At 40.4% G+C, this 27,383-nt stretch overlaps 1 protein-coding gene across 1 annotated transcript in view; it reads left to right on the top strand.

Moving 5' to 3' along the window:
* Window positions 1-4,168: 4,168 nt before the first annotated feature.
* Window positions 4,169-27,383, top strand: part of chchd6a (coiled-coil-helix-coiled-coil-helix domain containing 6a) — a 100,659-nt gene continuing 77,444 nt past the window's right edge. The window contains exons 1-4 of the mRNA XM_030056163.1: window positions 4,169-4,351; window positions 9,351-9,447; window positions 10,564-10,684; window positions 11,922-12,066. Of these exons, the coding sequence (XP_029912023.1) occupies window positions 4,268-4,351; window positions 9,351-9,447; window positions 10,564-10,684; window positions 11,922-12,066 (447 nt within the window). The 5' untranslated portion in view covers window positions 4,169-4,267. The remainder of the gene's footprint in view (window positions 4,352-9,350; window positions 9,448-10,563; window positions 10,685-11,921; window positions 12,067-27,383) is intronic.

Below are 27,383 nucleotides of genomic sequence, written 5' to 3'. Positions count from 1 at the left end.
GAGCTGTATTTGTCAAGTCAAAGAAGGACAGGCTTGATACTGTGGCTCTATCTACCTGCGGGCGCTGTGGATGGACATCAAACAAGCTGAGCTGAAGGACAGACACTTGTTTTCTGTCAGACCTGAGGTCAGTTCGCCCTGAAGAAAGACAGCAACAGTTCACATCAACATGCTGCATTAACATCTGCATTAAGTGACGTCCCAATGGGACACGTCCTCCACCTTTAAAGTTTGCTCACTCCAGTGTGTGTGCAGGACAGCACAGTTTGTTGACCTCCTCTTTTCAGTCAGCATGCTCAGACTGACCGTCACTGAAAGCCGTGCAATTCAAACCACTTGTTGTCTGAATGACATCACTGCAGCATTTGACCTCCACACATGTTACACTATTCCATCATTTGAACAGGGATGGTTGCAGCTTGGCTGGCTTTTGTGCATACCATAGGCTACAGTGATTGGTCATGATGAAAATATCATTTAATATAAAGATCACAGTGTTACAGGGACACACACAGCCTCAGTGCCACTCACTAACTAACTGACTAACTAACTAAATAAAATAAGGTAATGAGAATAAATTTCCATGAATAAGTTTCCATGATGTTTGGTTACCTTTCCTCTCATATTTAGAAAAGCAAGAGCCTTGAATTTGAACTGATATTATTGCATGATGTTTCTTTTTTCCCCCGTATTTCTTTCTTGTTAAAAACTGCATATTTCCTATTCCTTTGTAACTAATTATTAGTAATAATAGTCACTGGAGTATTTGATGCATTTTGCATTGCGTTGTTTTAGCTTCTTGCATGACTTGCTGCACTAGTTCACTGTGTCATGACTGGAGTTGTTGACTTGCTCACCATCCTTGTGGTCAGTCGCTGTCTTGGTGTGTTTGCCACCTGTTTCTCGGTGTTTTCTTGCTTTTCTGCAGGACAAACGACGCAGTCCAGCGACAAGACGCCGCCTCATCTTTGTCAGCCGGGCAGCTGTGTTGTTCCTGCAGGTCCTGATCATTTTTGCGAGCCGTGAGGACACCAGACGCTGTCTGATGTTCCTCAGGCGGGCAGCGACCCTCAGCCTCCAGGCCCGGGCCCGTTTTCTCAGCCACGGCGGAGCAAAGCAATGTGAAATCCTCATTTTGCCGTCAAAGTGTGTGCACACATGCTGCGAGCAAAGTCGAAGTGGTACCAATGTCTTTGGGGTTCGTCTCTCTGGACACGCGTTCCACTGAGCTGTCATAATGGTTGCCAAGGCGGCAGCGTCACAGAGCCCGGTTGACTTGGAAACCAGTCATCCCAGTCAGCAGGTCCCCCTTCTCTCTCCATCATCTGGCCTGATTTGCTCCATGTAGCACATGCAAACTGGTGCTGTGTTGTAGCATATCATGTGTGTCACTGTCCCGCTGCTGGACATGATGCTGCTGGCTGGACGCTGGGGCCGGACACCTGCCGGGAGCTAGTCCAGTAATTTTAGGCCAGAATTAGGGTCAACTTAGGACAAATTACAAGAGAAGCAAACTCAACTGATTTTGTATCCTCAGTTTGTCCTGAGTGAGGTTAAAAAAAAAAAGTCCCAAGAAATCCCGTTGGTGGAAAGTTTTGAAAATCACCTATTTATGACCACATATTACCAAAAAACACTGTTTTTAACACACAGGTGAAAGGGGGTCAACATTTTACTTTCAGATATCACTATAAAAATTCACAAGTTGATTACACACACAAAGACAAGAAAAAAAGTCAATTACAAGTTCTTTGAATTATTCTGTTTACACATGCATATCACACATTATCTGATTTGATATGCGCTATTAAGGAATATAAGGAATAAATGCCAGAACAGATATTTAAACAGTAAATTAAAAGGTTACTATATATATATAGTAACCTTTTAATTCACTGTTATATAGTAACCTTTTAATTCACTGTTATATAGTAACCTTTTAATTCAAGGTTACTATATATATAGTAACCTTTTAATTCACTGTTTAAATATCTGTTCTGGCATTTATTCCAATTAGCGCATATCAAATCAAATAATGTGTGATATGCATGTGTAAACAGAATAATTCAAAGAACTTGTAATTGACTTTTTTTCTTGTCTTTGTGTGTGTAATCAACTTGTGAATTTTTCATAGTGATATCTGAAAGTAAAATGTTGACCCCCTTTCACCTGTGTGTTAAAAAGGGTGTCTTCTGGTAATACGTGGTCATAAATAGGTGATTTTCAAAACTTTCCACCAATGGGATTCCTTGGGACTTTTTTCTCCCTCACTCAGGACAAACTGAGGATACAAAATCAGTTGTGTTTGCTTCTCTTGCAATTTGTCCTAGGTTTTTTCATAAAATGACTGGACTAAGCAGCAGTGGCTGGAGCAGGCTGCTTTCCTCACCAGGGCAGGATAGACAGAAGCTGCTTCTGCTCCCCTGGAGCTCAAACCGCCACCAAATTACTTTTTATTACAAGAAAACAGCATCCATAATTACTAAAATGATAGATTATGTCAGATCAGTGGATGACTGTCTCAGCTTTCACAAGCACCTAAATTGTCCCCGGGGGCTCCAGGTTGACTTCAAGCTGTGGAGCCTTGTTTGAGGCAGTTTTGCTCTGTAGGAACCCTTATCTTAAGAGAGACTCTGATTTAAGGGGTTAAGAATTGTTTGTGAAAGTAATCTTTGACACGCATTTAACCCTCTGAAACCTGAGCAAATTCACCTGATGTCTCTCAAAAACATGGGGGAAAAGGCACTTTTAAATTGCCAAAAACAATTGCTGGAGGCATTATTTAAAAAAGGAATTAGGGAAAAAAATGGAAAAAAATCATGGGGGGTTAAACTTAGTTTTTTTTTTTTTTAATCAAAAGAAAACGGTTTGAACAATTATTAAAATTATATCAAGTCAGATCAGTGGATCAATGTCAGATTTTTTTGTTCGTCTCAATTTTACCAGGCATTGAAATTGTTTGGAGGTCCTGTTTTAACATTGACAGTGAAATAGAAATATGAACTAGTCCTAATATTGATGCAGACCCGTTGGAAGTCCATCAAGGACCGCCGAGGGTCTGCAGACCTTACTTTGAAAACCACTCCTTTTCTTTTCCTGAAAATGTGATGATTTCTTTCACTGTTTCTATCATTTTACTATGAGAATATTTGCTTTGGTAACCATTGTCTTGTCTTTCTTGTAGCTTTCTTCTCTAAATGAAAATGTAAACAGACTAAATTTAGAGAAATTCCCACTTCTCCCTCTCATCTAAACAGAATAAACAACATATTTGTTCATTTGCTCTACACTGTCCACCTTCTGCTGTACTCACAGAATCTATATGCAGCCTGTGCAGGAGGCCTACTGCTGATAAATCACCACTGTCACCTTATTCCACATAATGTCATTAGTGCATTATGTGTCATTATGTTTTATTTATTTATCATTATTAAAAAATCCTAGTTGGTGTGGTCACTTGAGATGTGTCATGCTTATACACCAACACCTCCAACCTGTTTACGGGAAATTATGAGCATGATTTCAGTGCAATAATCCATTTGGTGCATAGATCCTCAGGTCAGGTTTGAATCTGATGATTTACATTTACTAAATTTACAACAGGAAGAAAACTAAACTTTAGTCACTTTTGGATCTCAATAAAATGAATGTAGGCTAATATTATGTCCACTGCAAATTCACAGACAAAAACTGTACCCTGGCAGTAGTTGTAGCCTATCATCCCCTCATCCTTAAAAGACAAACTTCTAGGCCTGTTCTGAGATGGAAACTAGGGAGACTGTCCTCTGGCAAAAAACGAGCCCATAGCTCATGCTGGAGGGAGACGGGATCTGTGAATATGTCTTGTGTGGTTTCTCTCAACTCGATGGGGTCTGTCTGTCACGGCTGGGTTCTCTCTGTGGTCAATCTTCATCCAGTCACTGAATGCAGCTCATGGTTGCCAGATCGTATTACGTTTAAGTGCTGTTAAATTATTTAAACGTCATTGAATTCGTACAATTAAAACCAAAATTGAGACATCTTCATGTGAAATTGAAAACTGAAACTTTTTTTTTTGGCTTGTAACCACTTTTTTTTAAAACGCCAACGTGAAATGTAAAAGCATTTCTAAACATCTCTACGAGGGGGATGGTGTAAGACGAATCTGGCAACCCAAGATCCCATCTGTCAAATTTCTGACACTAGTCAGCACAGTGCAACTGCAGAACTGTCATACAGAAGGGTATTAGAAGATATTTTACTTGACATCAGTACTGTATTTTGAGACATGGGCTCGGGGGAGAGTACAACCAGAAAAGTGTCTTTTGGTGTGGACGAGGAGGACAGAGTCAGGATCCTTCGTGGAGTCAAGGTAATGCTAATTTAGCTAGCGTTTGTTGGCATTGATAAAGCTAGCTAACGTATTAATACTGTAACTTTACCCTCAGGGCGCTAGCTTGTAGCAGCTAATTATCCTAGCTTAGCCATTAATGTCACATAGACCAAGTGAGCAACCTTGAATTCTGCTGTACTGTTGAGGCAGTCAGGGGTTGTAAAAAGGGATGCTGGGGGCTGGAGGCAGGATTTCAAAGCAGTGCCGACCTTAACCCTGATGTGGTCTGTACTCTCCTGTGGTCAGACGGACGGTTAGGCCAAACTCCATTCAAATTTCTGTCAGTTTGAACTCATCTGCTTTTTCGGCAAACGAACACACTCTACAGAACATGACATTAGCTTCCTGTAGCTTCGGTATACATACACCAAGCAGGTCTCAATTTTATTACTCTGGGTGCTAACCGCTGGTTAATTTACCGCCCTTGCTTTGCACTTTGTAATTTGTTACAATGAGATTGACGTTTGCTAGAATGAGGCTGACCAACTGTAGTTTTTGTAAAACTTTAAATCGGAAACAATGTTGGTTGGTGCATGGGATCTATGCCGAATTGCAGAGTTATTGCTACCGATTTTTTTGAGGTCTTAAATTATGTTCTCTGAGGTATGTACAGATGTTTATTACCAAGACAACCTTAAATCTCCAGATTGAGAATGGAGTTTGGTGTATAGTGCTCTCAATGCAACAGAGGGCGACGATTCGAAGCGACTATGCACATGACGGGCGTGTAACAGTGCTGCCTTCAAAGGCTGTCGGAAATAAAGCGTTTTTGCCTTAAGTGCAAAGGACCAGTTGTCGAGGTGTTAAGTAGGAAAAGCTTAGAGATTGCCTGAATTCACCGGGTCATTACTAGGATCATTGCAGCTCTACTTTGTGTGTCTGTGAGCTCAGTAACGGTTAGACGGGTTCATCAAATGACAGTGCTGAATTTGTGTGTGTGATTTTTTTCCCCCCACTTTGTTGCTGTGCAACAGCAAAAAAAAAGGCTGCACAGAACTGTTCAGAAAATCTCTCTTTACATCGGAATCTCTTCTATATACTTGGAGTTGAAACAATCTGTGCAGGTTATTTCCATTTGTATACAAAATATTAGGTGCAGCTTCAGCTCTTGCATGTGGAAAAGTTTAATTTACTGGTTGTTAGATTTTTTTCATGCATTCAGACATTCGAAATATACTTGATGAAATCTCATACACATTCACACACAGCAATACTGTACTTATAGCCAGATGTTTATTTTTTTTATATGTCTATTCTATTTTATTCGTCTATTCATATTTTATTCTGTCCTTATTTATTTACTTTTATTCTTTTATTCTGCTGCACACACACCGAGACCTGGGCAACTGTGTTTCGTTCACTCATGTTTCATGGCTGAATGACAATAAAGTCTTAGTCTGACACGTTGATGCAAATTTCAGACATTCAGAAATGATAACATAGTATGAGGTGAGAAGATATGAGAGAAAGTGTTCACAAATGTTTTGACTTTAAACTCAACACATTTTTTTCACAAGCTTAAACTAATTTACACTGTATTTTGCCCACAAAAAGACCTGCAGTAACTTTTAAGAAATGTCCACTGTCCCAGTTGTATTCTGTTGGGATGTTGTTGTGATGTGTGTTTAAAATTACAACATTTCCAGAGACAGTTGAAGGCACCATCTGACTCAGCTCACCAAAGATGCTCTATAGAAAAGATAACGCATTACGAGCTGCACCAGTGGTATGAAATGGTATACACTTCCGGCCTCCAAAATGGGTGTGGTCCTTTTTCAGGTTCGGTACTTTTTCTGATGCCTGAACTTTGGGGGTAGGCAGATGTCAAGTACCGATTCAATGCTTGTGCCTGACCGAAGGCCTATCGCAGATACACTCCTGATCAAAATTTTAAGACCAGTTGAGAAATTGCAAGAATTTACATTTTGCACTGTTGGATCTTAAGAAGGTTCTAAGTAGAGCTTCAAAATGCAAAAAGAAGAAATGGGAGTGAGACAAAAAGAGGCCTTGCTTATGCACCTCAACAATCTGACCATGTTCAAGGAGAGAAAGCTTTTTTGCCTTTGCCATCAGGAGGTCATGACAGTGTGGATACCTGACAGAAAATGACACTAAATCCACATTTTTGCGAAGATTTGGGCTTTTAAAGGCTGTGGTCTTAAACTTTTGATCAGCTGATGAACAGCCTATTTCAGTTTAATGGTTGTTTGCAATAAATTGCTTACTCAAATATATATATATATATATATATATATATATATATATATATATATATATATATATATATATATATATATATATATATATATATTGTCTCACTCCCATTTCTTCTTTTTGCATTTTGAAGCTCTGCTTAGAGCCCTCTTAAGATCCAGCAGTGCAAAATGTAAATTCTTGCAATTTTTCAACTGGTCTTAAAATTTTAATCACGAGTGTAGATCATTATCATATTGTTATTAGTGTGTATGGTGCCCAAGACATGCTCATATTAAAACTTTCTTTCAAAACATAATGCAAAAGTATGTTTTTGGTACTTTAGAGATGAATATGTGATCCCTTTTCTCATTTAAAGTTTAATTAATGTGTATTATATTATATATATTTATTCTTTGTTCAAATGGTCAGCCGTTGACTGACACTTAACAGTACCAGTGTTTATTTAGCTATTTATTCTTTATTTTGTCTGTGTTTATTTTTAGAATTGGTTGACAATGTATAATAATGTTGAATGTTCTCAAACAAATATTATTTGTTTAAGAAAGGAGCCCTCTGAGTACCTTATCGGTGCATAATCCACATAGAAAGGTCTATTTTCTTTCCATCTCAAAAATTCACAAGAGCCGCTGGCAAATCAGTAATCAGTGATTTTTTCCCCTCTACAAGCGGTATCAGTGTCGGTCTCATAGTTATACGGGTCTAAAATACCAGTACAAAACAATACAAGAACAAAATGTAAACATTCAAAATTAAAATTCAAAATACAGGAATCAAGTCTTTGTAAACGCTTAGTGCAATATGAATAGAAATGCCAGTGTAAAAATAATACAGCAGCTGAAACTGAGAAATACTGAAGTTATATCACGGTTCACCCAAGTACAAAAGCAAGTGACTTGGCAAAAATAAAACATTTAAAATAAACAGGAATCAAAATTCTTTGAAACTGTTGAGTGCAAATTGGAATTTAAATGTAAATATAAAATAATATAGCAGGTGTAAAAAGAAATCAGTCAAAATAAACAGGAATACAAATTCTTTCTTAACTTAGTGTAACGCCGTATTTGTCAGATCTTTTTTTCTAGCACAGATCCTTTGCTACAGAAAAAGTCAGTCATTAATTTGTCAGGTTCTTCTTTTTCCACCGCTAGAAGAGAATTAGGTCCCTTCTGTAAAACGTAGCTGTGGGAAAAAAAGCATTTCTGCTCCTTCTGCTGTTAGTCAGTTTCTCTTTTCAGCCACAATACTGGAGACTGTGTAAACAACATCTCTCTTTCTACTGTAGTGTGGGGGGAAGAGAGGAATTTTTAGGCAGTGGCAGAAAGGCCAAAACAGCATATCTTTTGAGTCCCCAGTGCTGAAATGGGTTGTCTGAGGCAGCAGTTGTTTGCTCTGACAACTATACCTGAACATGGACAATAGTGCTTGAGCTGCTTCCCCACCAGGATCCTCCCGCTCCTCTAGAGTTTCGTCAAATGCTTTCATAAGGCTGCTCTTGATTTTTGTGTTTGGAGCTGCTGTTTCCACACGAGAGGCCTTGTGTGGTGGCTCTGAAACCTGTGATACCCCACAGTTGGGGCATCACAGGAACTTCCTCATGTTCCTGGCTCAGTGCCTCCTTTGCATGCTGGGCAGTGCATCTAAAGTATCTTAAACAAGTAAAACATAGGCTCAGCAAGGGCCGGGTCATAAGTCCATTAAATCGATTTAATTTGGATTTTTGTTTTCTAATTGATGCAAGATACGGCTGAATCATAAAATCGTGATTTTGAGTATGTATGTTATACGTTATAAAGGCAGGTGAGCACTCTGTCAAACAAGCCAAAGAATTCACTCATCTAAACAGGACATGCATGCCCAGAAATGCATGCATGAATCACCAGTCACATGATCAGACCCTGCTAAGACTCCCATCAGTTAGTAGATGTAGTTAGTGAAAAATGAGACAAATCTAGATTAAAATCATCAATTGTGAGAAGTTAAACAAATTAGATTTTATTTTTTGGCCATATTGCCCAGCTTTACCTGTGACATTATGGATAGATTTATTTAACTGTTGCAGATAAGTCTGTTTGCCAGGCCAGCCTGAACATTCAGATGTTGTGAGTCATAGAAACAGTGAGTCAGTAACTGGTGCTGCTCATTGTGGTTTTTGGTGTAGCTATGTTTAGCCATTTTCTTGGACACACACACTCATGTAGAGCTGCCTGCAGTGATTCTAAAAATGATCCCAATACTCTAAACAGATTCAACGTTACTTTCTTTACATTTGAGATCTTGGCTGTTCTACTCAGAAATAAAACTGGTCGAAAAGTTCAAGCAGACACAGTGCCACTGTGTCTGCTTGAACTTTGTTATTGCTTCATGCTCCAGTAAACTGGTATTGAAATTGCTTACAAAAGGCTTCTCATTTGGTCTGTTTTTCATTAAACAAAGCCAAAGCTAAGTGCTATGAGCACTGAATGAAGTTTTTGTGTGTGTTTATGTTAAAACACCTATGTGTTATAATGTGCTAAAAATCAACCAGTGCAAAGGAAACACAACTTCTGTGCAGTTCCACATGTACTCATAGATAATAGGAATTGAGTGAACATTTGCATCCAAGGTTGTTTTTACAATAATGCAACAAAATTAACTCTATAATACTCCTAATTGAAGGACAAGTCTCACCACAATGACATAGCAATAGGAAAATACACTTTGGTTGATGTTTTTGTTCTCTCTGACTTTTATGTATCCATTGAGTTTTTTTTCCTCTGTCAAGCTTTCAGAAGATGTTCTTCAGAGAATGAGAGGAGTAGCCAACATTCCTCCAGAACGCACACCATCACCCACCCCAACCAGTCTTCAAAAAGAGACAGGTATGATGATGTACATTACAGTGTTTTCCTGACAATAAGGGTTCCCTTCAGATTTTGTTTAATTGCACTAGTGTAGAAACGTTTTTCAGCTTGTTTTAGGCAGAGAAGGTTTTTTTTGGATGCACTAATCAGCAAATGTCTATTCTCAGCAGATTCTAATATTGATTGCTGTTTGAAATCATGCATTTTACCTGGACGTCTGGGTAAAACAGCCGCACATCATCAAGGGGTACGACAAAGAGAAATTCTAAAATCTGAGTACAGCAGGAAGGGATTGTTTTGATGGCTGCATGACATAGCTGACATGTCCATGTGTGAAGCTTTTTTATTTATTTTTTTATTTTTTTTATAAAAAAGAGTAATTAAAGTTGTGTGCTTGTTGACTGAGGTTACTTACCTTCTGCCACTGGTAGCCATAGGCCTTGCCTGGTGAACTGGTTCTAGTCTGCTATCATAGGATATTCAAATCTCAACGTCAGATATTATCTGTCACAGCCAGACATACAACATGCCTGCACTAATAATGTTCTGGTGACTCCTGCAAATTGGCTCAGTCTTTACAGCATATGCTAACCTCAATTAGCAGTCAGGCAGTTGTAATGGTGATCAGCCAATGAATATTTATCACATGATTATGTTTGGAGGCTGATCGATAAAAAGATTTAAATGCAGAATTTTATAATAATGACACAGCATAAGGCTGAAACATATTGAAGATTGGTGTTCTCTTTTAATGAAAAGGTTGTATTCTTTGTTACTAAAGCAGTATGCCACCTTAGACTGTGCTTGATCATGATTTTTAGAACAGTTAAGACGGTCTGCTTATCCTGGGATCACATTTAATCTGATGGATACATAGTGTGTCTTTGTCGTATTACAACAAAAATGAGGAAAACAACATTTGCTTTAGTTAAAGCATGCACTATGTGGAAAATATCCAACACATGCATCATCTTCACAACCCACTGAGTCTGTAATAGAATGATGCAGCATTAACACATTTTCCCATGAGAAATGAATAAACCTCTATTCATCCTTTGGTAAATATTCTAAATTCAAAGTCAAACAAAGCTGCTCATAGCTCTTTGCTAAAATAAAGTTTTCTCTTTGCTCTAGGTTCTTCTCCCAGTCGCACTCCCAGCCCCCAACCCCCGCAGAGCCCACAGGCCCGAGCCCCAACCAGCACCAAAACCAGCACCAGTAAACCAACCACTAATGCCAAGGATGAGCAGAAGAGGTGGGTTAAGGTTCACAATGCAACACTTATAGAAGTATTGTTTGATGACTTCAGTGAAGTGCTGGTGCTTCACAGTTTAAAAAAAAAATGTCTGAATGAGTGAGTCAGTGTGTGCTCAGTCCAGGGAGCTAAATCTAACAGCAGTGAAACTCAGTCTGCAGGAAACAGACTCAAAAATAAATATATAGAATGTAGAATAAGGAAGTATATCATCGTTATCGTGGAAGATTTTATTGTGAAAATTATCAAGATTGTTTTATCGGCCAACCATAATCAGACATGCCTCCTTTCTTAGGTCACACTGCTTGATAAAATTAAAACAGGCTTTGTGTGTCCACAGTATGTTTCTAAGTGGCATGTCTGCTACTGTCTTCGTGCTTTTGTCTTTCTACTTTCAGCACAATGTCTAGCAATCAGTCTGTAAGCCTTCCAAGCCCATCAGTTTTTAATAAAATAAATAAATAAATAAAGCCACTGGTTTTTGTCTCCTCACAGTTAATTTTATTACAAGGGCAGTGAGCTTGTACTCATTTTTGTCCGCATATACAGTACATTGTTTAGTTTTTATTTAATTTCTAATTTAGTTTTATCCATGCTAGGTATAGTATCTTTGCTATGAAGTCCAGCAACTGACAAGCGACAATGGTGAAAATGGGCATGGTGCAAAAGGTCAATAAGTCTGGTTGTTGTGCATGCTAATCAACTATAATTCACTCTAGTTTAAGGTGGTTAACCTACTAGTCTTGAGCATTCCTGTGAGCCAATCTTAAATTGTACTGATTTGGGAATTCTTTGGCAGCATAAAGCAAAGCCAGGAATTTAATTTCCTTGAATTAAAACTGTTGATTGCTGAACACTAGGTTAAAAAATGAGTGTCATAATGTCACAAGTCTTTAAGAGCATTTAATTTAACTTAACGAAACATGCATGCATCTGCATATTCCTGTTAAGGGTCTCAGGATGGGATGGAACATTGCCGAAATTGTGTCTCAGCCTAGGAAACAAAGAGCCACTTCTATTTTTGTGGTGTGCCAGTAGTTTGAATTATGTGTGGGACTTGTCCATGAAGTATTTTATTTGGGATTTACTGACCCCTTGTGGAAGAAATCGTGGAAAGCATTTTGATGAGAGACATTTGAGGGTAGAAATTAACATCTCTGTTTACAAAATCGTCCAGGAAATGGAGTGATAATGTGTATGTGTGTGTGTGTGTGTGTGTGTGGTATGTATTCCTCAGGTATGAGCGCCAGCAGGCAATATTGAAGGAGGAGCTGACCAAGGTGGCTCGAAGAGAGAGGGAGGCAGCAAAAGAGCAAATGACCAGAGTCCTGAGCCGAGAGAAAGATCACACACGCCAGGAGGTTGAGAAGGCGAAACAGCTGGTACACACACACACACACACACACACATACATTCACTCATATGCATAGTTAAGCTGCTGCCTCACAGTTTTTGTCCTCTTTATCTCAGGGTCCGTCTCATACCGCTTAAACACTGACCAGGGTAAATCGACCGCACAAAACCACCCTGGTCAGGATCAGGGTGGAGATTCCCATTTGGTGTTGTCATTTATTGTTTGATGTCTTAGCACTTTTCCTGTGAATTGCGTACTATACAAGGGTGATGTGTATTTGGACCCAGTGTCAAGCAGCCTGTCTTTGGAAATGCCCTTGGGACCTGATCAGCACAACCACAGTCCTCCCCTGGACATTGAGCAGCTTAACTGGAATGTTTTGGGGGTTTAAGTTCCATGCTTAAAGGCACTTCAACAGTAATTGTTGTAGAGGATAGAGCACTTTCCTTGCTTGTTAGTGCCCAATAAAGACAATTAGTTGGCATATCAAGTGGTCACATTTTTTCGACCATGCGTATGTGCAGATGGAAAGAAGACAACAATGATTTTGGGGTGTATACATAGTTAAGTCGATTGGAATTACAAAGCAAGATGGATGTGAGACAGTTCCCACAATAAAGGGTGAAATTATACCTACTGTATTTGTCTGCTCATCTGTCTGCTTTGCAGTAAACAGAGTGATGACATATCTGGTCTGGCTGGCCAGAGTGATAAATCGGCCCGTTGTACCCTCTGACACAGCAAGAGGAACAACAAAAATTTCCAACTTGTTGAAAAATGTTCTGGACGTCTGAGATGCCTCGGGACGTGACATGCTGACCTTCTCACACTGCTAGCAAAGACGTACCATTTTTACTCTGACAATTTGTTCTGGACACCTATCACATGGTGTGCGCCTAGCCCGAACCTAAAGGCTATTGCTGCACTAAACCTAATTCCATGTTTGTGGAAGTCATTTGGGCCTTGTTCAGACTGCCAGCCCAAATCCATTTTTTGTCATATCCAGATTGTAGTAAAATTAATTTCATAAAGTCTGGACAGAAAAAAACACGTGAAATGTGATTTCTGTAAATTGGATCCAAACCAGATTAGGTTTGAAATGAGATTCCAATAAGATTTCTACAGATGTATCTCTATCCAGAAGCTCTGGCTGCTCAAATCAGATTTCAAACTGTCTTGTCACTTGCAACACGCCACCCAGTGGCATCAGTGATGGAAGTGCATCAGAGTGGCAGTTTTTACCAGCCTTTTCTGTCACTGAATTTGACGAGTGCAGTGAATGGGTTCTGCACTGTGACTTGACAGTGCCGTTCTTTTGAGGGTTAAGATGATGGATCTACACTTTTTGCGTCACCAGTGCACATATTTACTGACGCCTACATCATTACTGCAAAACCCTATGCAGATAGGTTGTTGATATTTGGACACACAAATTTGATCTGATCACTTGCAAATAACAGTGTGGACAGTCTGTCTTAAAGATCTGATTTGAGAGATGAATCTCATCTGCCTGCAGTGTGAACAAGGTCAAGGTGACAGGTCATAGAGAAGTGACACTTAAAGTCCACAATTAAGCATTTGAACAAATCTTTTCATCCAGTGGAATATGTTGGAGCATTTCATACAGCTGTGATAAGTGTTATATCTACTGCAGTGTCCAGTAGTGACCTACTGGCGGAGCTGTTGTAATCTGTGTACGAGGATACCCTTGGGTTTGGGTCAGCGCCCGTCCTAGTGCTCTTGACTATAGACTTTAGGTTTTACATGCATTGAGTTCTGTGATAAAGCTGCGTAAAAGCGGATTAATTTGAGTCTCTATCAGCGTGAGGAGATAAGTTTGTGTAGGGACAAGTAATGATTTAGCCCGGTCAGGTTTTCTCTGGTTAAATCACATGTTGGAGCATTCCGCACAGCCGCAAATTGGGTTTTGGGATTGCATTTGTAATTTCCATGGTGATACTCCCTCTGCTCCCCCCTCTTTCTCACCTATTCTTGCATCCCTGGTCTCTCTCTGTCTCCCCCTCTCCCTTTCCCATCCCCCCTCTCCTCTTTTCCTTGCCTTCTTTCTTTCCCCTATCTTACTCCTCTCTCTCTCTCTTCCTTCTCTCTTCAATTCTCTCTCTCTTGATATCCCTCCCCATCACCCCCTCCTCCCTCCCCTAGAGACAGTATTATCAGTGCAGTGCAAGCGGTAAATTGCACCCTGAGAGTTTCCTGGAGCTGGAGATAGGAGTTGTGTGGGGTGGGAGGTGGCGGTGGGGAGGGGAGCGCTTGTTTTACACCTCAGTCGGTGTCTGTTTCACGTGACTCCTCCCCTCTCTCCTCCTCTCTCCTCACTGCGTTCTGGTGTTCAGACATGCTGTAGCACCTAGCTTATCTCCACTCCAGCACACTCCCACTGCTAATAGAAAGCTGCTGGAGGAATGGCGTGAGTGGAATGACCAATCGAACGGGACCGGACCTTCTGATGTTGAGGGCGCGTTGTAATTACTGTTTCACACATACACACACATACACTCACATGCATATATGCATGTAGCCAATCATCCACCTTCTTATTTTTATTCTTTCATGTCATTGTTGACATGTGAACTCTTCAGAAGTCTGTTTTTGGTGGTTTTATATTTTAACAACAGAAGGATTTGTAGATTGAGAAAAAAATCTACAACCCTGGAGCTTCTGAAACCCTTTCCAGTCCCATTAGATAAAATAATAAAATGCATGTCAGTCATAAAAACTTTGGCTGTTTTTCTTTGTTTCTGAAACTTACACTTTTGGAGATACAAGGTTTTTACCTTGTATTTTTTTTTTTTTTAATTAGAGTGGAGGCACAGTATTCTGTTGTCTACTGCCCTTGGTCTCTTGGTCTTGTGTAGTCCTTTCGTGACACAGTCTCATGCATGGTCATGAAACAAACAAAAAAGGCACTTTTATGTGAGTTAGCTGAGAGGTCGACATTTTCAGTAGAATGCTGCTGGTATCAAACATGGCACTACCACTTCTAGGGTTACATCTAGTCCACACAGGAGGTGACTTTGCTTTACTTCTTAGTCTTCTGTCTTTGGGACCAAAAATGCTCTTATCAGTATTGCTGTCTACATCAGCTCCACATACTTGTGTGCATATTTCTTTTGGCATCATCTGACCCTATAAAGGTCTCACCAAACAATTGCTGAAATAGCAGTTCTTAAATAATCACTTTTATGTATGCAACTGTATGTGGGAGCACATACAGTTTCTCTTGTTGCATGCAGGATAAAGTTTGTGTTGTTCCAGCAAGAATAAGTGCACATAACAGGCATACCTACCCGTAACAGTGATTTATTTCAATTTCTGCTTGTATATTTTGAGGTCGTGTGCTTGATTTCACACTTGGAATGCATGGCAAAAATAGAGCCAGTGTGGACACAAACTGAAATTTCACGCATATTACTGATATGCGGCTGGAGTGATGTGACCAGTGCACACTATAGACTCTGAGTTCAATTCTTGCTGGGTACACCATGAAAAAAGGGTATGCATTTTGTTTACACGGTGGTGTAGTAGGTAAAAAAAAAAAAAACAAACATAACTGGAAGGTCTTCACATTGATGCCTACAAAAGCAGTATGTCCTGGATAAGAGCATCAGTTAAATACAGAAATCATAAATTGCTATGGAAATGATATCACACAGCACCAGTGTTATGCAAATGTCACCAGGAGATGCAAGTACACTGTGCATATACAGTTAGGTCTGTTAGTATTTTGACAGTGACACAATATTCATAAATTTGCCCTTGTACACCACCTCAGTGGATCTGAAATGGAGTCATCAAGATGTGATTGAAGTGCACACTCTCAGCTTTAATTTAAGGGGCTGAACAAAAATATGGCATTAACTGTTTAGGAATTTGAGCCAGTTTTATGCATTGGCACCCCATTTTCAGAGGCTCAGCAGTAATTGGACACATGACTAAAAAGCAGTTTCATGGCCAGGTGTGGCCTTTTCCCTCGTTATTGCATGGCAAATTAAGAAAATAAAAGGTCTGGAGTTCATTCAAGTGTTTGCATTTGCATTTGGTAACTGTTTATCAGAACCCTCAACATCCGAAGAGGTGTCTATGCAGGTGAAGGAGTCATTAGGCTCAAAAGCCAAAAGCCAAAAAAATAAATAAATGAATAAAAAAAAATTCTATCAGACAGTTTTAGGAGTAGCCATATCAATGGTTTGGTATATCCTGAAAAAGAAGGAATGCACCGGTAAGCTCAGAAACACCAAAAGGCCTGGAAGACCACAAAAGACATCTAAAGTGGATGACAGAAGAATTATTTCTCTCGTTAAGAAAAACCCATTTACAACATCTAGGGAAGTCAAAAACACTCTTGGGGAGGTAGGCGAGCCGTTGTCCAAATCCATGCACATGTCAAGAGACGTGTGCGAGAAAATAAATACAGAGAGTGTATAGTGAGGTGCAAATCACTGGTGTCACTCAAGAACAGGAAGGCCAGATAAGACTTTGCAAAAAAAAAAAAAAAATCTAAAAAGCCTGCCTGATTCTGAAACAAGGTTCTTTGGACAGATGAAACAAAGATTAGCATCTTGTACCAGAATGATGTGAAGAGTAAAGTGTGGAAAATGAAAGGAACAGCTCATGACCCAAAGCACAGCGCATCATCTGTCCAGCATGGTGGAGGCAGTGTTATGGCATGGGCATGTATGGCTGCCGGTGGAGCCGGCTCACTGGTGTTTATTGATGATGATGTTGATGATTGGTGACGGCTAATGGAAGTAGCAGGATGAATTTGGATATTTATAGGGCTATACTATCTGCTCAGATTCAGCCAAATGGCACAAAACTGATAGGATGGCACATGACAGTGCAGATGGACAACGGACCAAAACGTCCTGCAAAAGCAACCCAAGAGTTTCTGAAAGCAAACTAGTGGAATATTCTTCAATAGCCAAGTCAGTCCCCAGAACTCAACCCAGCTGAGCTGCTTTTCACCTGCTGAAGACCAAACTGAGGGCCAGAAGACCCACAAACAAACAGCATTGAAGGCAGCTGCAGTAAAGGCTTGGCAGAGCATCTCAAAGGAGGAAACTCCCTTGGTGATGTTATCCATGGGTTCCAGACTTCAGGCAGTCATAGACTGCAAAGGATTTTCCTCCAAATACTCAGTTTAATCTTCATAATTATAGTTATATATGTTATGTATAGTTTGTCCAATTACTTTTGAGCCTCTGAAAATAGGATGAAAAGGTGCTCATAATGGTCAAACTGACCCATGACAGTTTTTTTCCAGACAAAGCTTATATTTATTTGGAAAGAAATGTTTCTTATTTCAAAGGTTTCCAAACCATCACTTAAAGCTTTGTAAGAAGCGTTAAAATAAAGAATAACAAACATTTATTTGATGCAACCACAGAGTAGGTAGTTTATTGATGGTTGTGTCACTCACTTCCTGCACACAATGGGGTGGAGACAAGCTGTCACTGTTAAAATTCATAGTGTACCAGCCAGTTAATTATATAGCACCGCTTGAAGCTAAATCTTATTGGCTTTACAAGAGATCACTGTTCTCTTTGATAGAGTGATGCTATGTAGTGCAATGCTGTTAGTCCTTATTGTCTTTAATCTGTGCCCAAGTGTGCTTTCCAAAAATCCAGAGGAAGAGGTGATTCTTAGCCTTAAATTTACCATCCACTTCTATAGATACAGTCCGCAAGTGTATGAACGGCCACTTTTTTCTACTGTGGGGGAAAACAGTCCCCTTAAGCACTAATGAAAACTAATGGAGGTATTTTTCTCAGTTGAAATCTTTTTATTTCCAATGTCGGGGTAGATTTATAATCATTCCCCCAATTAACTCCATCAAAATCTCCATGGGAAACATGTCACAGGGTTGGTGCTTTTTGTACTGCATGCAAATACACAAAAAATCCAGGGTTAAACCAGCTAAAACAGCTGGCCTAATGGCCATGGTGGCTGCAGGCAGTACAACGACAGACAGCAAAGGATGCTTGAGGAATTGCCTGATGCCTGATTACCGCTGAAGATGCAACTTTCCTCTGCTGACATCAAACAAGCTCTAGATTACCTAACGTAGTCCGGGAGTCACACTATGCGTATCTGAACCGCATCTCATTATAGCCCCACTGGAGTCAGCATTGCCATTTCATTAGCATTAGCATTACATTACATGGCTAGCTACCTCAGTGATCGCCAGAGATGTCCAAAGGCTATAATGTTACAGTCCACAAAGCATTAATGTATGTAGGACTATTTAGCTATATAAAACCAACCCTAACCTTGATTTCAGAGGTATCACAAGACACTGCCCTGGTGATTCAGTAAGGCAGCAGAAAACATCTGGGAACACCACCTCCAAGAACTCTTTAGGATTATTTGGCTATGATGACAGGCTGTTACTTTCCATAGTGTGACAGCTTGCATAAAATACTGCTTATAACAGTTAGCTAGGACACAAATGACTGTGGAGTGTACAGTGGGATTGCTTTCACCCACACCCCCAGACTATGACATGCTGCAGACTGTATTTATTGGTCCAGTTTGCAAAATTGCAGACACAAAGGAATTCTTAGTCTTTCATTGGATGAAAGAACATGAATATAAAATCTCCCCACATTTTCTCACCAAAAAACTTCAAAGAATCTCAAGTTCACTAGCCAGTCTCATAAGGGTTTTCATGTCAAGTCAACGTAATAGAGGCCTGTTGGACAGCTTTTGAAGACAACCCAGTTTCCGGAATGTGTTGTCCGGCTTTCTGTTCTTTCTGACTGTTTATAACATACATATTTCAAAAGTGAACAGTAAAGGGTGAGCCCTCCTGTGTGTCACTATATTTTCTGCTCTGCTTTCTACTCAAACATATTGGGGGAGAGGTGGAAAATAACATTTCCTACTCACAGACATGGAGGCAAACGGATTTTTATAGTAGAGCTCCCAAATGATGGTTGGTTACCTGCCAAATTGGCTGGTGGCATAGACAAACTTAGCACACAGCCATGGCCAAAAGCTACCGCCACTTGGCCAGTGGCCCATGTTAATTTCACACCCTACGAAGAGAAGATTGAAGAGATGATAGGTGACTCAGTTTTCTGTGGAGAATAAGGATGAGGAAGACAGAACAGATGAAAGGATGAGAAATAAGGGATGACAGGTGATGAAGCATTTACTCAATTATTAGCAAGAAGAGGGATGTGCGGATGAAAAAGGAGAGCTGACAAGTGACTAAACATTTCCTGGAGGATTAGGAAGGAAGGGTGAAGAGGAGGAGAGAACGGATGGTGGTGGAAGAAAAGATGACAGATGCGTTTCCTGTAGAACTGGGCTGAAGAGGGAGAGGAGGATGAGAGGATGAAAAAGAAGTGGTGAAAGGTGGCCTAACGATTCCTGGAAGATTACGAGAAGCTGGAATAAAAGAGGGAAGATGGGAGGATGAAAAAGAGGGGCCGGCAAGTGACCAAACATTTCCTGAGGAGGAGGGAGAGTGTCAGAAAGAAGGGGTGACATGACGTCCTGCAGAGTGGGGAGAAGTAAGAAGTGGATAGGAGGCATGAGAGGAAAAAATGTGTAATAAATCAGGTGATTATTTTCTAAAAACCACTGAAAGACGAGTAGGAAAGGAAGGATTGCAGAGGAGACAAAAGAAATGGTGACAGGTGTTTCTGTAGAGAGAGGAAGAAGAGGAAGAGAAATAAAGGATGAGGAATGAGGAAGAATGTGTGGGCAGGTGGCTCACCATTTCCTTGAGAACTGGGAGAAACGGATGAAGAGGAGAGCGAGAAACAGGATATTTGACAGATGATTAAACATTGGAGGAGAATAAAGATAAAACACTAACAAAGATGGAAGAATAAGAAGAATAAAGATAGAAGAAAAAGGACAGGGACGAAGATATAGAATGTGTATTTAACCATTTTGTTAGGTTTACTGTAGGAAAAAAAAGTTAAGAAGCGAAAGAAAGACCAGGTGACTAAGCTGCAGAATTGTGGGTAACAGGTGGAGTAGGACAGAGACAGGAGAGGAGGAGGAGGACGTTGAGGTGTGCCTAACCATTTTTTGAAGAATTACTGTAGGTACAAGGGTGAAGAGGAGAAAGAACATATGACGTGACTAAGCATTTCTTGCAGAATTATGGTCCAGCAGAGAGAAAGGATAAGAGAAGGAGGTAGAACGTGGAGGGAGAATGTGTTTCCAGCCATTTTATGGAGAATTACTGTGGGATAAAGGAGTGAAGAGAGAGAGCAGGTGCTACAGGTGACTAAGCATTTTCTGTCTTTTGCATGGCAAAGCATTGAGGCACGAGCCAGAGATAGCTAGGGCAAGAGGGGGGCTTTGAGAAGGATGTATGGCATCTGCTATTTAGCCACCTCTTTTTTTGTCCATCATCACTCCCTAGCTCATTTGCTCCTGTCATTTGTCTTCCTCACACTAAATGGTTTTAGCCCCCTCACAATTCCTCCGACTCTGTCTCCGTCTTTGAGCCAAGGCCCTTACCCGCTGCGCCGTGCCCTGTGAATACTCTTTGTTAATACCAAATCTTCCACAGATTAATTTCAGAATGAGAGAGGGAAATGGAAGAATGGGAAGAAAGGAAGCAAGTTGAGCTAAAGGGCTAAAAGGGATTTTCTCTTTTTATAATGTATTAATGGCCTTTTGGCGCCTGTTGAAAGTGAAAAAAGGTGATAAGTCACATTAGCATACGGTAAATTTCTCCCCCTCTCTCTTCTCTCAGAACAATTAGAAATCCTTTTTTTACGAGCTGCCCTTTAACTTTCACCATGATGGAGCTTCGCAGCTCATACAAAATGCCATCCATGCTTCTCTCATTCACTGCCCAGGCCTATTTTGCCCAGGTGAATCAGGAGTAGGAGGAGGCAGGTACAGCGTACCAGGACATAACGTGACTCAGCTGAATGAAGTCTGGCTGAGCTACCTTACATTAAGCTTACCTTTTTTAATCAACATCATTTAATCTGTTTCACAACCAGTGAATCCATACTTGGATGCATCATTCCTCTTCAGTGGAAATCAGTTCCATCTTCGTATGCCTATAATGCAGTTCGCTGGGGTTTTCCTTCAGCACCGACTCCAGAACAGTGTAGTAACTATTCTCAGTGATGGATGAGGTCAAGACTGATAATTGTTTTCATTGACAGCTTCACCCCAGATGCTGTACTTTAACCAAGAACAGAAATTTACCATTTTACACCAAGATCAGCAGGTTCCCAGTCATTTTTAATGACACACAGCAAAATTACAAGAAACAGGCAGATCAAATGTCCTGGTGGTTTGAGGGACCATTCCAACACATATAAGGTACACTGACCCCAACAACACAAATAACCTCACCTGAGTCCCTGCTTGCTCCAGGGGTGCTGCCACAAGAAAGATGGCCTTTTCAGTGGGGTATGTGATAAAATGAAAAATACATTTTCTTTCACTGTGTGTTAGATGGAGATGGCATGAATACAATTCCTAAATCATTGAGAGTTCGGAAATTTAATGTGAAGTCATTTGAGATTGTCAGAAGAGAAAAGAAAAGATCAACAATTACATAGAACTGCTGACATTAAGGAAATTGTGTTGACCTTGAAAAGACATAGGTAATCACAGATTTGAATACAATTGAAAGCAGTTCTAGTAACATTTATTTACTTTAACATGTATTTATTTTTCAAGTAATATGCAGGTTAACTCAATGACAGTAAGTTGAGGCCTCCTGTCAAGGAGATTTAAACAATTCCTTTAACAGACACTAGGTGGCAACAAAAGCATATTCCATGTTCCATTGCCCTTCAAATCATCTGCCCCCCCCCCCCCCCCCCCCCCCCCCCCTTCTCTCTCTCTCTCTCTCTCTCTCTCTCTCTCTCGCTCACTCGCTCTCGCGCTCTCCCTCTCCGTGTCCATGTGCACGCCATGCACAATATGAAATCAAATTTCAAGTGTGTAATTTTTCTGTCATTGGAAAGTCAGTGGCAAATGTTATTCCACAGGTTCCTCATGTTAATCTCCTTTGCCTAATCACTCCCCATTTATACAATGACCTCTCATCTCTGCATTGTTTTTATCACCATGAAATGACATATTGAAAAGGAACATTTCCTCTTACAGTTGAAATCACTTGAGTCCTCAAGTAAGCTGTCACATGTCAAGAGCAAGTGTTGCTGTGTGCTTCACCTGGATCTACTGCGATTGTGAAAATTTTCACTGTTCTGAACCATAGAAATACTTAGCTTTAGGTTTAGGTAAGTGTCTCATTGAGTTTTCTGCCATTGCATCTGATTGTTTTTAATATCAATGCTTTTGTGAGCTTTTGTTGTCTCTAATTGTTCAGCAACACTCTTCTAGTCATTAATTTACCTTCTTTCACTGGGACTAGTTTGCAAGAGTAGTCTTTAGTGGGTATTGCTTTAAGTACAAAGATAAATTTAGTGGTGTGCTCATAAAAAACGTCGTAACTAAATACAAAGTAGGCAATCTGTCATATTTGTGTTGGTAAAGTGTGTTACCCTTTTTTGTTGAAAATTCCAAATATGCAGTAGTTTTTGATTTACATTTATTCACCTGCAGCAACCACCACAGCTGGGAAATTGCTGCAAATTTGAAGTTAATTAAAATACATCTGGCTGTGTTACTTAGGCCAGCCTAAGAATTAACAACTGCAACTGCAGTTGTTAATGTCATGTCACAATTGACCATATATTGTGATGTTTAAGTCCAAATGAGAGCCAGTTAAAGCTGAAACACCTACTGGAAGTGGTCCTGGAATGGGCCCAGGAGCAAACTTGACTCTCAGAGCCAAAAGTGCTCTAATTTCACACCAACTACAAATAAAAAAAATCTAGAGAAAGCACTGGATACCCACAGTGCTCCAGACCTATAGCTTGTGCTAAATTCCCCTTTTAGATATGGGTTTTAGTGGAGGTGCCAGAGATAATACTTGGTCGCTATCAGTAAGGAAGATTTTTGTTCTTTTTGGACAAAAGTGCTTCTTCCATTGACAGGAAAATACTTTGCATATTCATGGTGTTATGTCCAGCTTTTTTATATAATGAGGAGAGTGAGATATTTTGCTGTTTTTCTTACCTAAGTACAACAGTGACACATCATATGGACACATCACTTTAGAATGTGTAGGAACACAGTTAAATGTGTACTATCTAATAATGTGTGCATAATATGTACTTGGAGATTGCTGTGTTGAAGTGGTTTGATTATAGCCCATGTATAGCCGTAATCATAGTAATTGTAACTGTTGTTACCGTAGCAAAGTCATGTCATTCAGTCAAGAATGAGACAGTTACTCATCTGGATTAGGGATGACTTGAGACTGTGTTTTTACCAATCTGGGTTATTAAATCCAAGCACCGATATAATATATCAATTTGCCCTTCATAGGGGAATTTATCTAGTTTTTCTCGGCACATTCTCTAAAGAACTCATCGCACTTCTGTGATTGATGTTTCATTAAGTGCCCTATTAAATGAGTAGTATTGTAATTAGCTCTGCTGCTGACACCCCTCTAAACACTTGCATTGCAAACAGTACAATTATCTGTTTGACTTCTTTTGCTCTCCAGCTTAAAGTAATTCCCAACTTCAGACATAACTGCTACCCAGCTGCTTTCCAGCGCTCTTATAAATGGTGGATGAGTTTTTACATCTGTTTGCATACATGGACCAAAGGGAGGAATTACACAAATATATTTATAGTGATCAAATGACCTGTACCTGATGTCGTACATTAGAGGTCACCTAAATCAGCTCTGATACTGGATGTCAGATTGATGAATGCAGTCAAACTCAAGAAATTATGCCTGCGATTTATCAAGCTACTTCATAAAAGGAGGTAAAAGTTTATTCTTATTAGGAGAGTATGACTTCCAGCTATGAGACTTCCAGCTCTGAAACTACATTGCTCCGAATTTTCACACAACTCCAGCAAACCTCTTATGATGTTCAAAAAGAACGCTATGTCATCATCACAAATATTATGGGGCCATACACAATCTGTGCTTGTTTTGAGTTTCCAACACGTGCGCGCCTATCGATCTAACCACCATTGTAAGACATCAGATAACACCGGCACCGAATATCCACCTCCTCTCAGCAATGCACTGCTACTACTACTCAACAACAAAGACCACAGGCCCGTAACTCGTGCTAAATTCCCAGCGTTCTTCTCCCTGATGGTTTTGGGAGGCAGTAACACTTCTGCAGAGTGAGATAGCACTGGGATCTCTCCGTCTATCTGTCTGTCAAGCTGCTCTGCTGGAATGAGACAGATGTTTGCTCTGATTGGACAAACCTGCCTCTCCTGTTTATACCTACACCCATCTCATTAGCCAGAGATTGTCTGCTGATAGAGCGACAATATTGTCCCTCTCTCACACACTCAGGAAACTCATTCAGACTCTGGTTAGGGGTGAGGGAGAAACAGCTGTGATCAAACACCTACACACAGACACACAGACACACACACACACACAGTATAGAGGCAGATTGGGGCAGATGGGGGACATGCTTCATTATAGCGGTACATATGTGTGGGTGAATTGCTTGATGTTTTATCATGTACTGCTATGACTGCTTATTGAGTCAGACATATGGCAGCACACCCCATTTATACCATTTAGATGAGTGAAAAACAAGTTAAATGAGTTGCTTTGGTTAGCGTGCAGGATTTTGTCTTGAATTTCAATGGATTTACATCCTTCAAGCAGTCGAAGGGATATTACTGCTGCAGCCTCTCTCACATTTTACTCACACACTCGCTCATGTTTGCATGAATGTAAGAACATATGCGTTAATACTGTCTCTCTCTCTCTCTCTCTCTCTCTCTCTCTCTCTCTCTCTCTCTCTCTCTCTCTCTGTCACACACACACACACACACACACACACACACTCTGGCTTATCACAGAGTGTGCCCTGCTGCTCAGAAGTGTTGTCAAGAAAAAAAACCCCAACAAAATCAGGTGGAGGAAAATAGGAGAGTAAAGCTGAGGGAGGAGAAATGTGTTAAGATTGAATGGGAAAAGAGGAGTTGTAATGAGAATAGATAGGTGGAAGGAATAAGGCGAGAAGAAAATGAAGGTAGGACAGGGTGAGGGAGGGTGGAGAAGGACAGGAGTGGACGGCTGGGAATTAGGAAAGGTGGGCGCTGAGGAGGAGAGGAGAGACGTTGCGGGGAATAGAGGGAGAGAGGTGAGCACAGGAGGAGGGGGAGGAGGAGGCCGAGTCACAGATAAGCCAGCGGCTGTATCAGTAATTGTAATCTGCAGGTCTGACATGGTTCTGCATGTAAAGCTATTAGGCTACCCACGCTTGCGAAAGCTAGCTTCCCCTCGCTGCACTCACAGATAGTTAGGTGAGCCAAGCCAAGCAGGCAGGCAGACAGATACACAGACAGGCAGACAATCAAGGAGGCACCTGAGCAGTGAGGACGGGGAAGGCAGCGAGCAAGCCAGCAGCACAAAGATGCTAGAGATACACATGCTGGCAGACAGACAAGACAGTCAAGTAAGGCTCTAGGACTCTGAGAAGAGATTGGACATCACACACTTAAAGGACCATAACACTGATTTGAAGTGTTTTGCCCATTTACTACAATTTACCCACATTTTACATTGACACAAACCATTTTGCAAATCACAGTATATGAAATCACAACATATGCACAATATATGATAATCAAAATCCCTCATTTTTCAGATGTAGTGGAATGTTTTCATATTGTAGTGGAATGAATGGAAACCAATGGCTGATGAAAGGGAGGAAAAATGATACTGGAGTTCTAAAATACAGCTACCTGATTTGGGAAAAGATTAGCAAAAACTCAGTTTATACATTTTAGAGATATTACACTACACATGCAGAATCACTACTATGGTACTTTAACTCATTAAATTCCTTTACAGCACAAATTAATTGACATTTTTCAAATCAGTCAAAGTTTGAGGCTGCAGCACAAGTTTTTCTTAATGTTCTGTTTTTAGTCCTTGGTAACATGAGTTTACTCAATTTATTATTTTTCACAAAAACACACTTCTACACATAATGTATGGTTTATGTGAAAATAACTGATATTTATACACACTCACGCACACGCACACACTCACACACACACACACACACACAATAGCAAAAACTATTTTTCTCCATTTTTGTAGAGGATCACATCTGCTTCAACATCTAGCTGATGACCTGACAAGTTGATCCAGACTTCCACCCGTCTCCTGATCTCCGCTGTCCTCTGCACAGTCAATACTCTCACAGTCTGGAGGCTCAATAAAAATGTCTGCCCTCTCAGTGTCAACTGATGTTAACAATTTAATCACCTCCTGAACAGTGAATATTTTGAGAATTAGCCAATCTCACTTACAGCACCTCTTCCCCTGAGCCTGCCAGCAAGACTGAGAGTGGCAACCTGCAAAAAAACAGATATGTGAATAAAAATACGTTTAAAGGCCAAACATATTTGTCAAAATGGCTGGCTTTGGGCTGTAGTCTCTCCATCTGTTTGTGTGTGTGTGTGTGTGTGTGTGTGTGTGTGTACTGAGCACCACTGAATGAATCAGTCAGTGAATTTATGATATTGATTGAAATCAGAGATTATTCTGTCTCTGGGCTCTTTTTTAACTTTCCAAGTGCACAGTCTGGAGAGCGTGGTGCAGGTGCCTTTAGGGTGTATCCAAGTCAACGTTTGCCATTTTAACTGCAGAAAAAGGGATCGCTGGGCCAGGCTAATGGTTCAAAAGGGTTGTTACTTAATTAATCATGGGTGAGTTTTAGGTGTAACATGCAGTAAACCAACCATCTCTCATTCATTTAAAAGCCAGGTAACAGGCTCCAGAGCAGCTGATTCACAGAGCCCACTTCTGGACTTGCTGTTGCTGCTCCTTCCAGCCCAGGCTCCTCAATCAAACCTTCATCAGTAGTGGTGAAACCTTCATCCAGTGCAGCAGTGTGGAAAAATTCATGCAATTCCAACTTAAAAAAAGATCAGTGGTGTTGGTTTTGGAAAATAAGAACTGTTTTTCAGTTCTTTTTAATGCATGTGAGGAGGTCCTCTTACCTTGTTGGTGTTCTGGAGTTTCGCACATTCTGTATCATCCTGGGGCTCAAAAATCGCACAAATTTCCTTCACTGTGCATTAACAATATTGGCCACAAATTGTGCCACGGTGGTTCAGCTCCTCCATCAGGATGTCTGGCTGTGTTTGAATTGAGCGTGAAAAGGTGACCTGATGGTCCATAGTGGTCAGGAAGAAGGACAGCTTGTTCATGACGGCCTTGGTGACCACCATAGTCACTGAGCCGCTATGAGGGCATGAATTGCT

This window comes from Myripristis murdjan, chromosome 7 (genome assembly GCF_902150065.1).
Source record: "Myripristis murdjan chromosome 7, fMyrMur1.1, whole genome shotgun sequence".
NCBI lineage: Eukaryota > Metazoa > Chordata > Actinopteri > Holocentriformes > Holocentridae > Myripristis > Myripristis murdjan.
The sequence above is the reverse complement of the archived record's forward strand: the minus strand, read 5'-3'. Positions and strand labels throughout refer to the sequence as shown.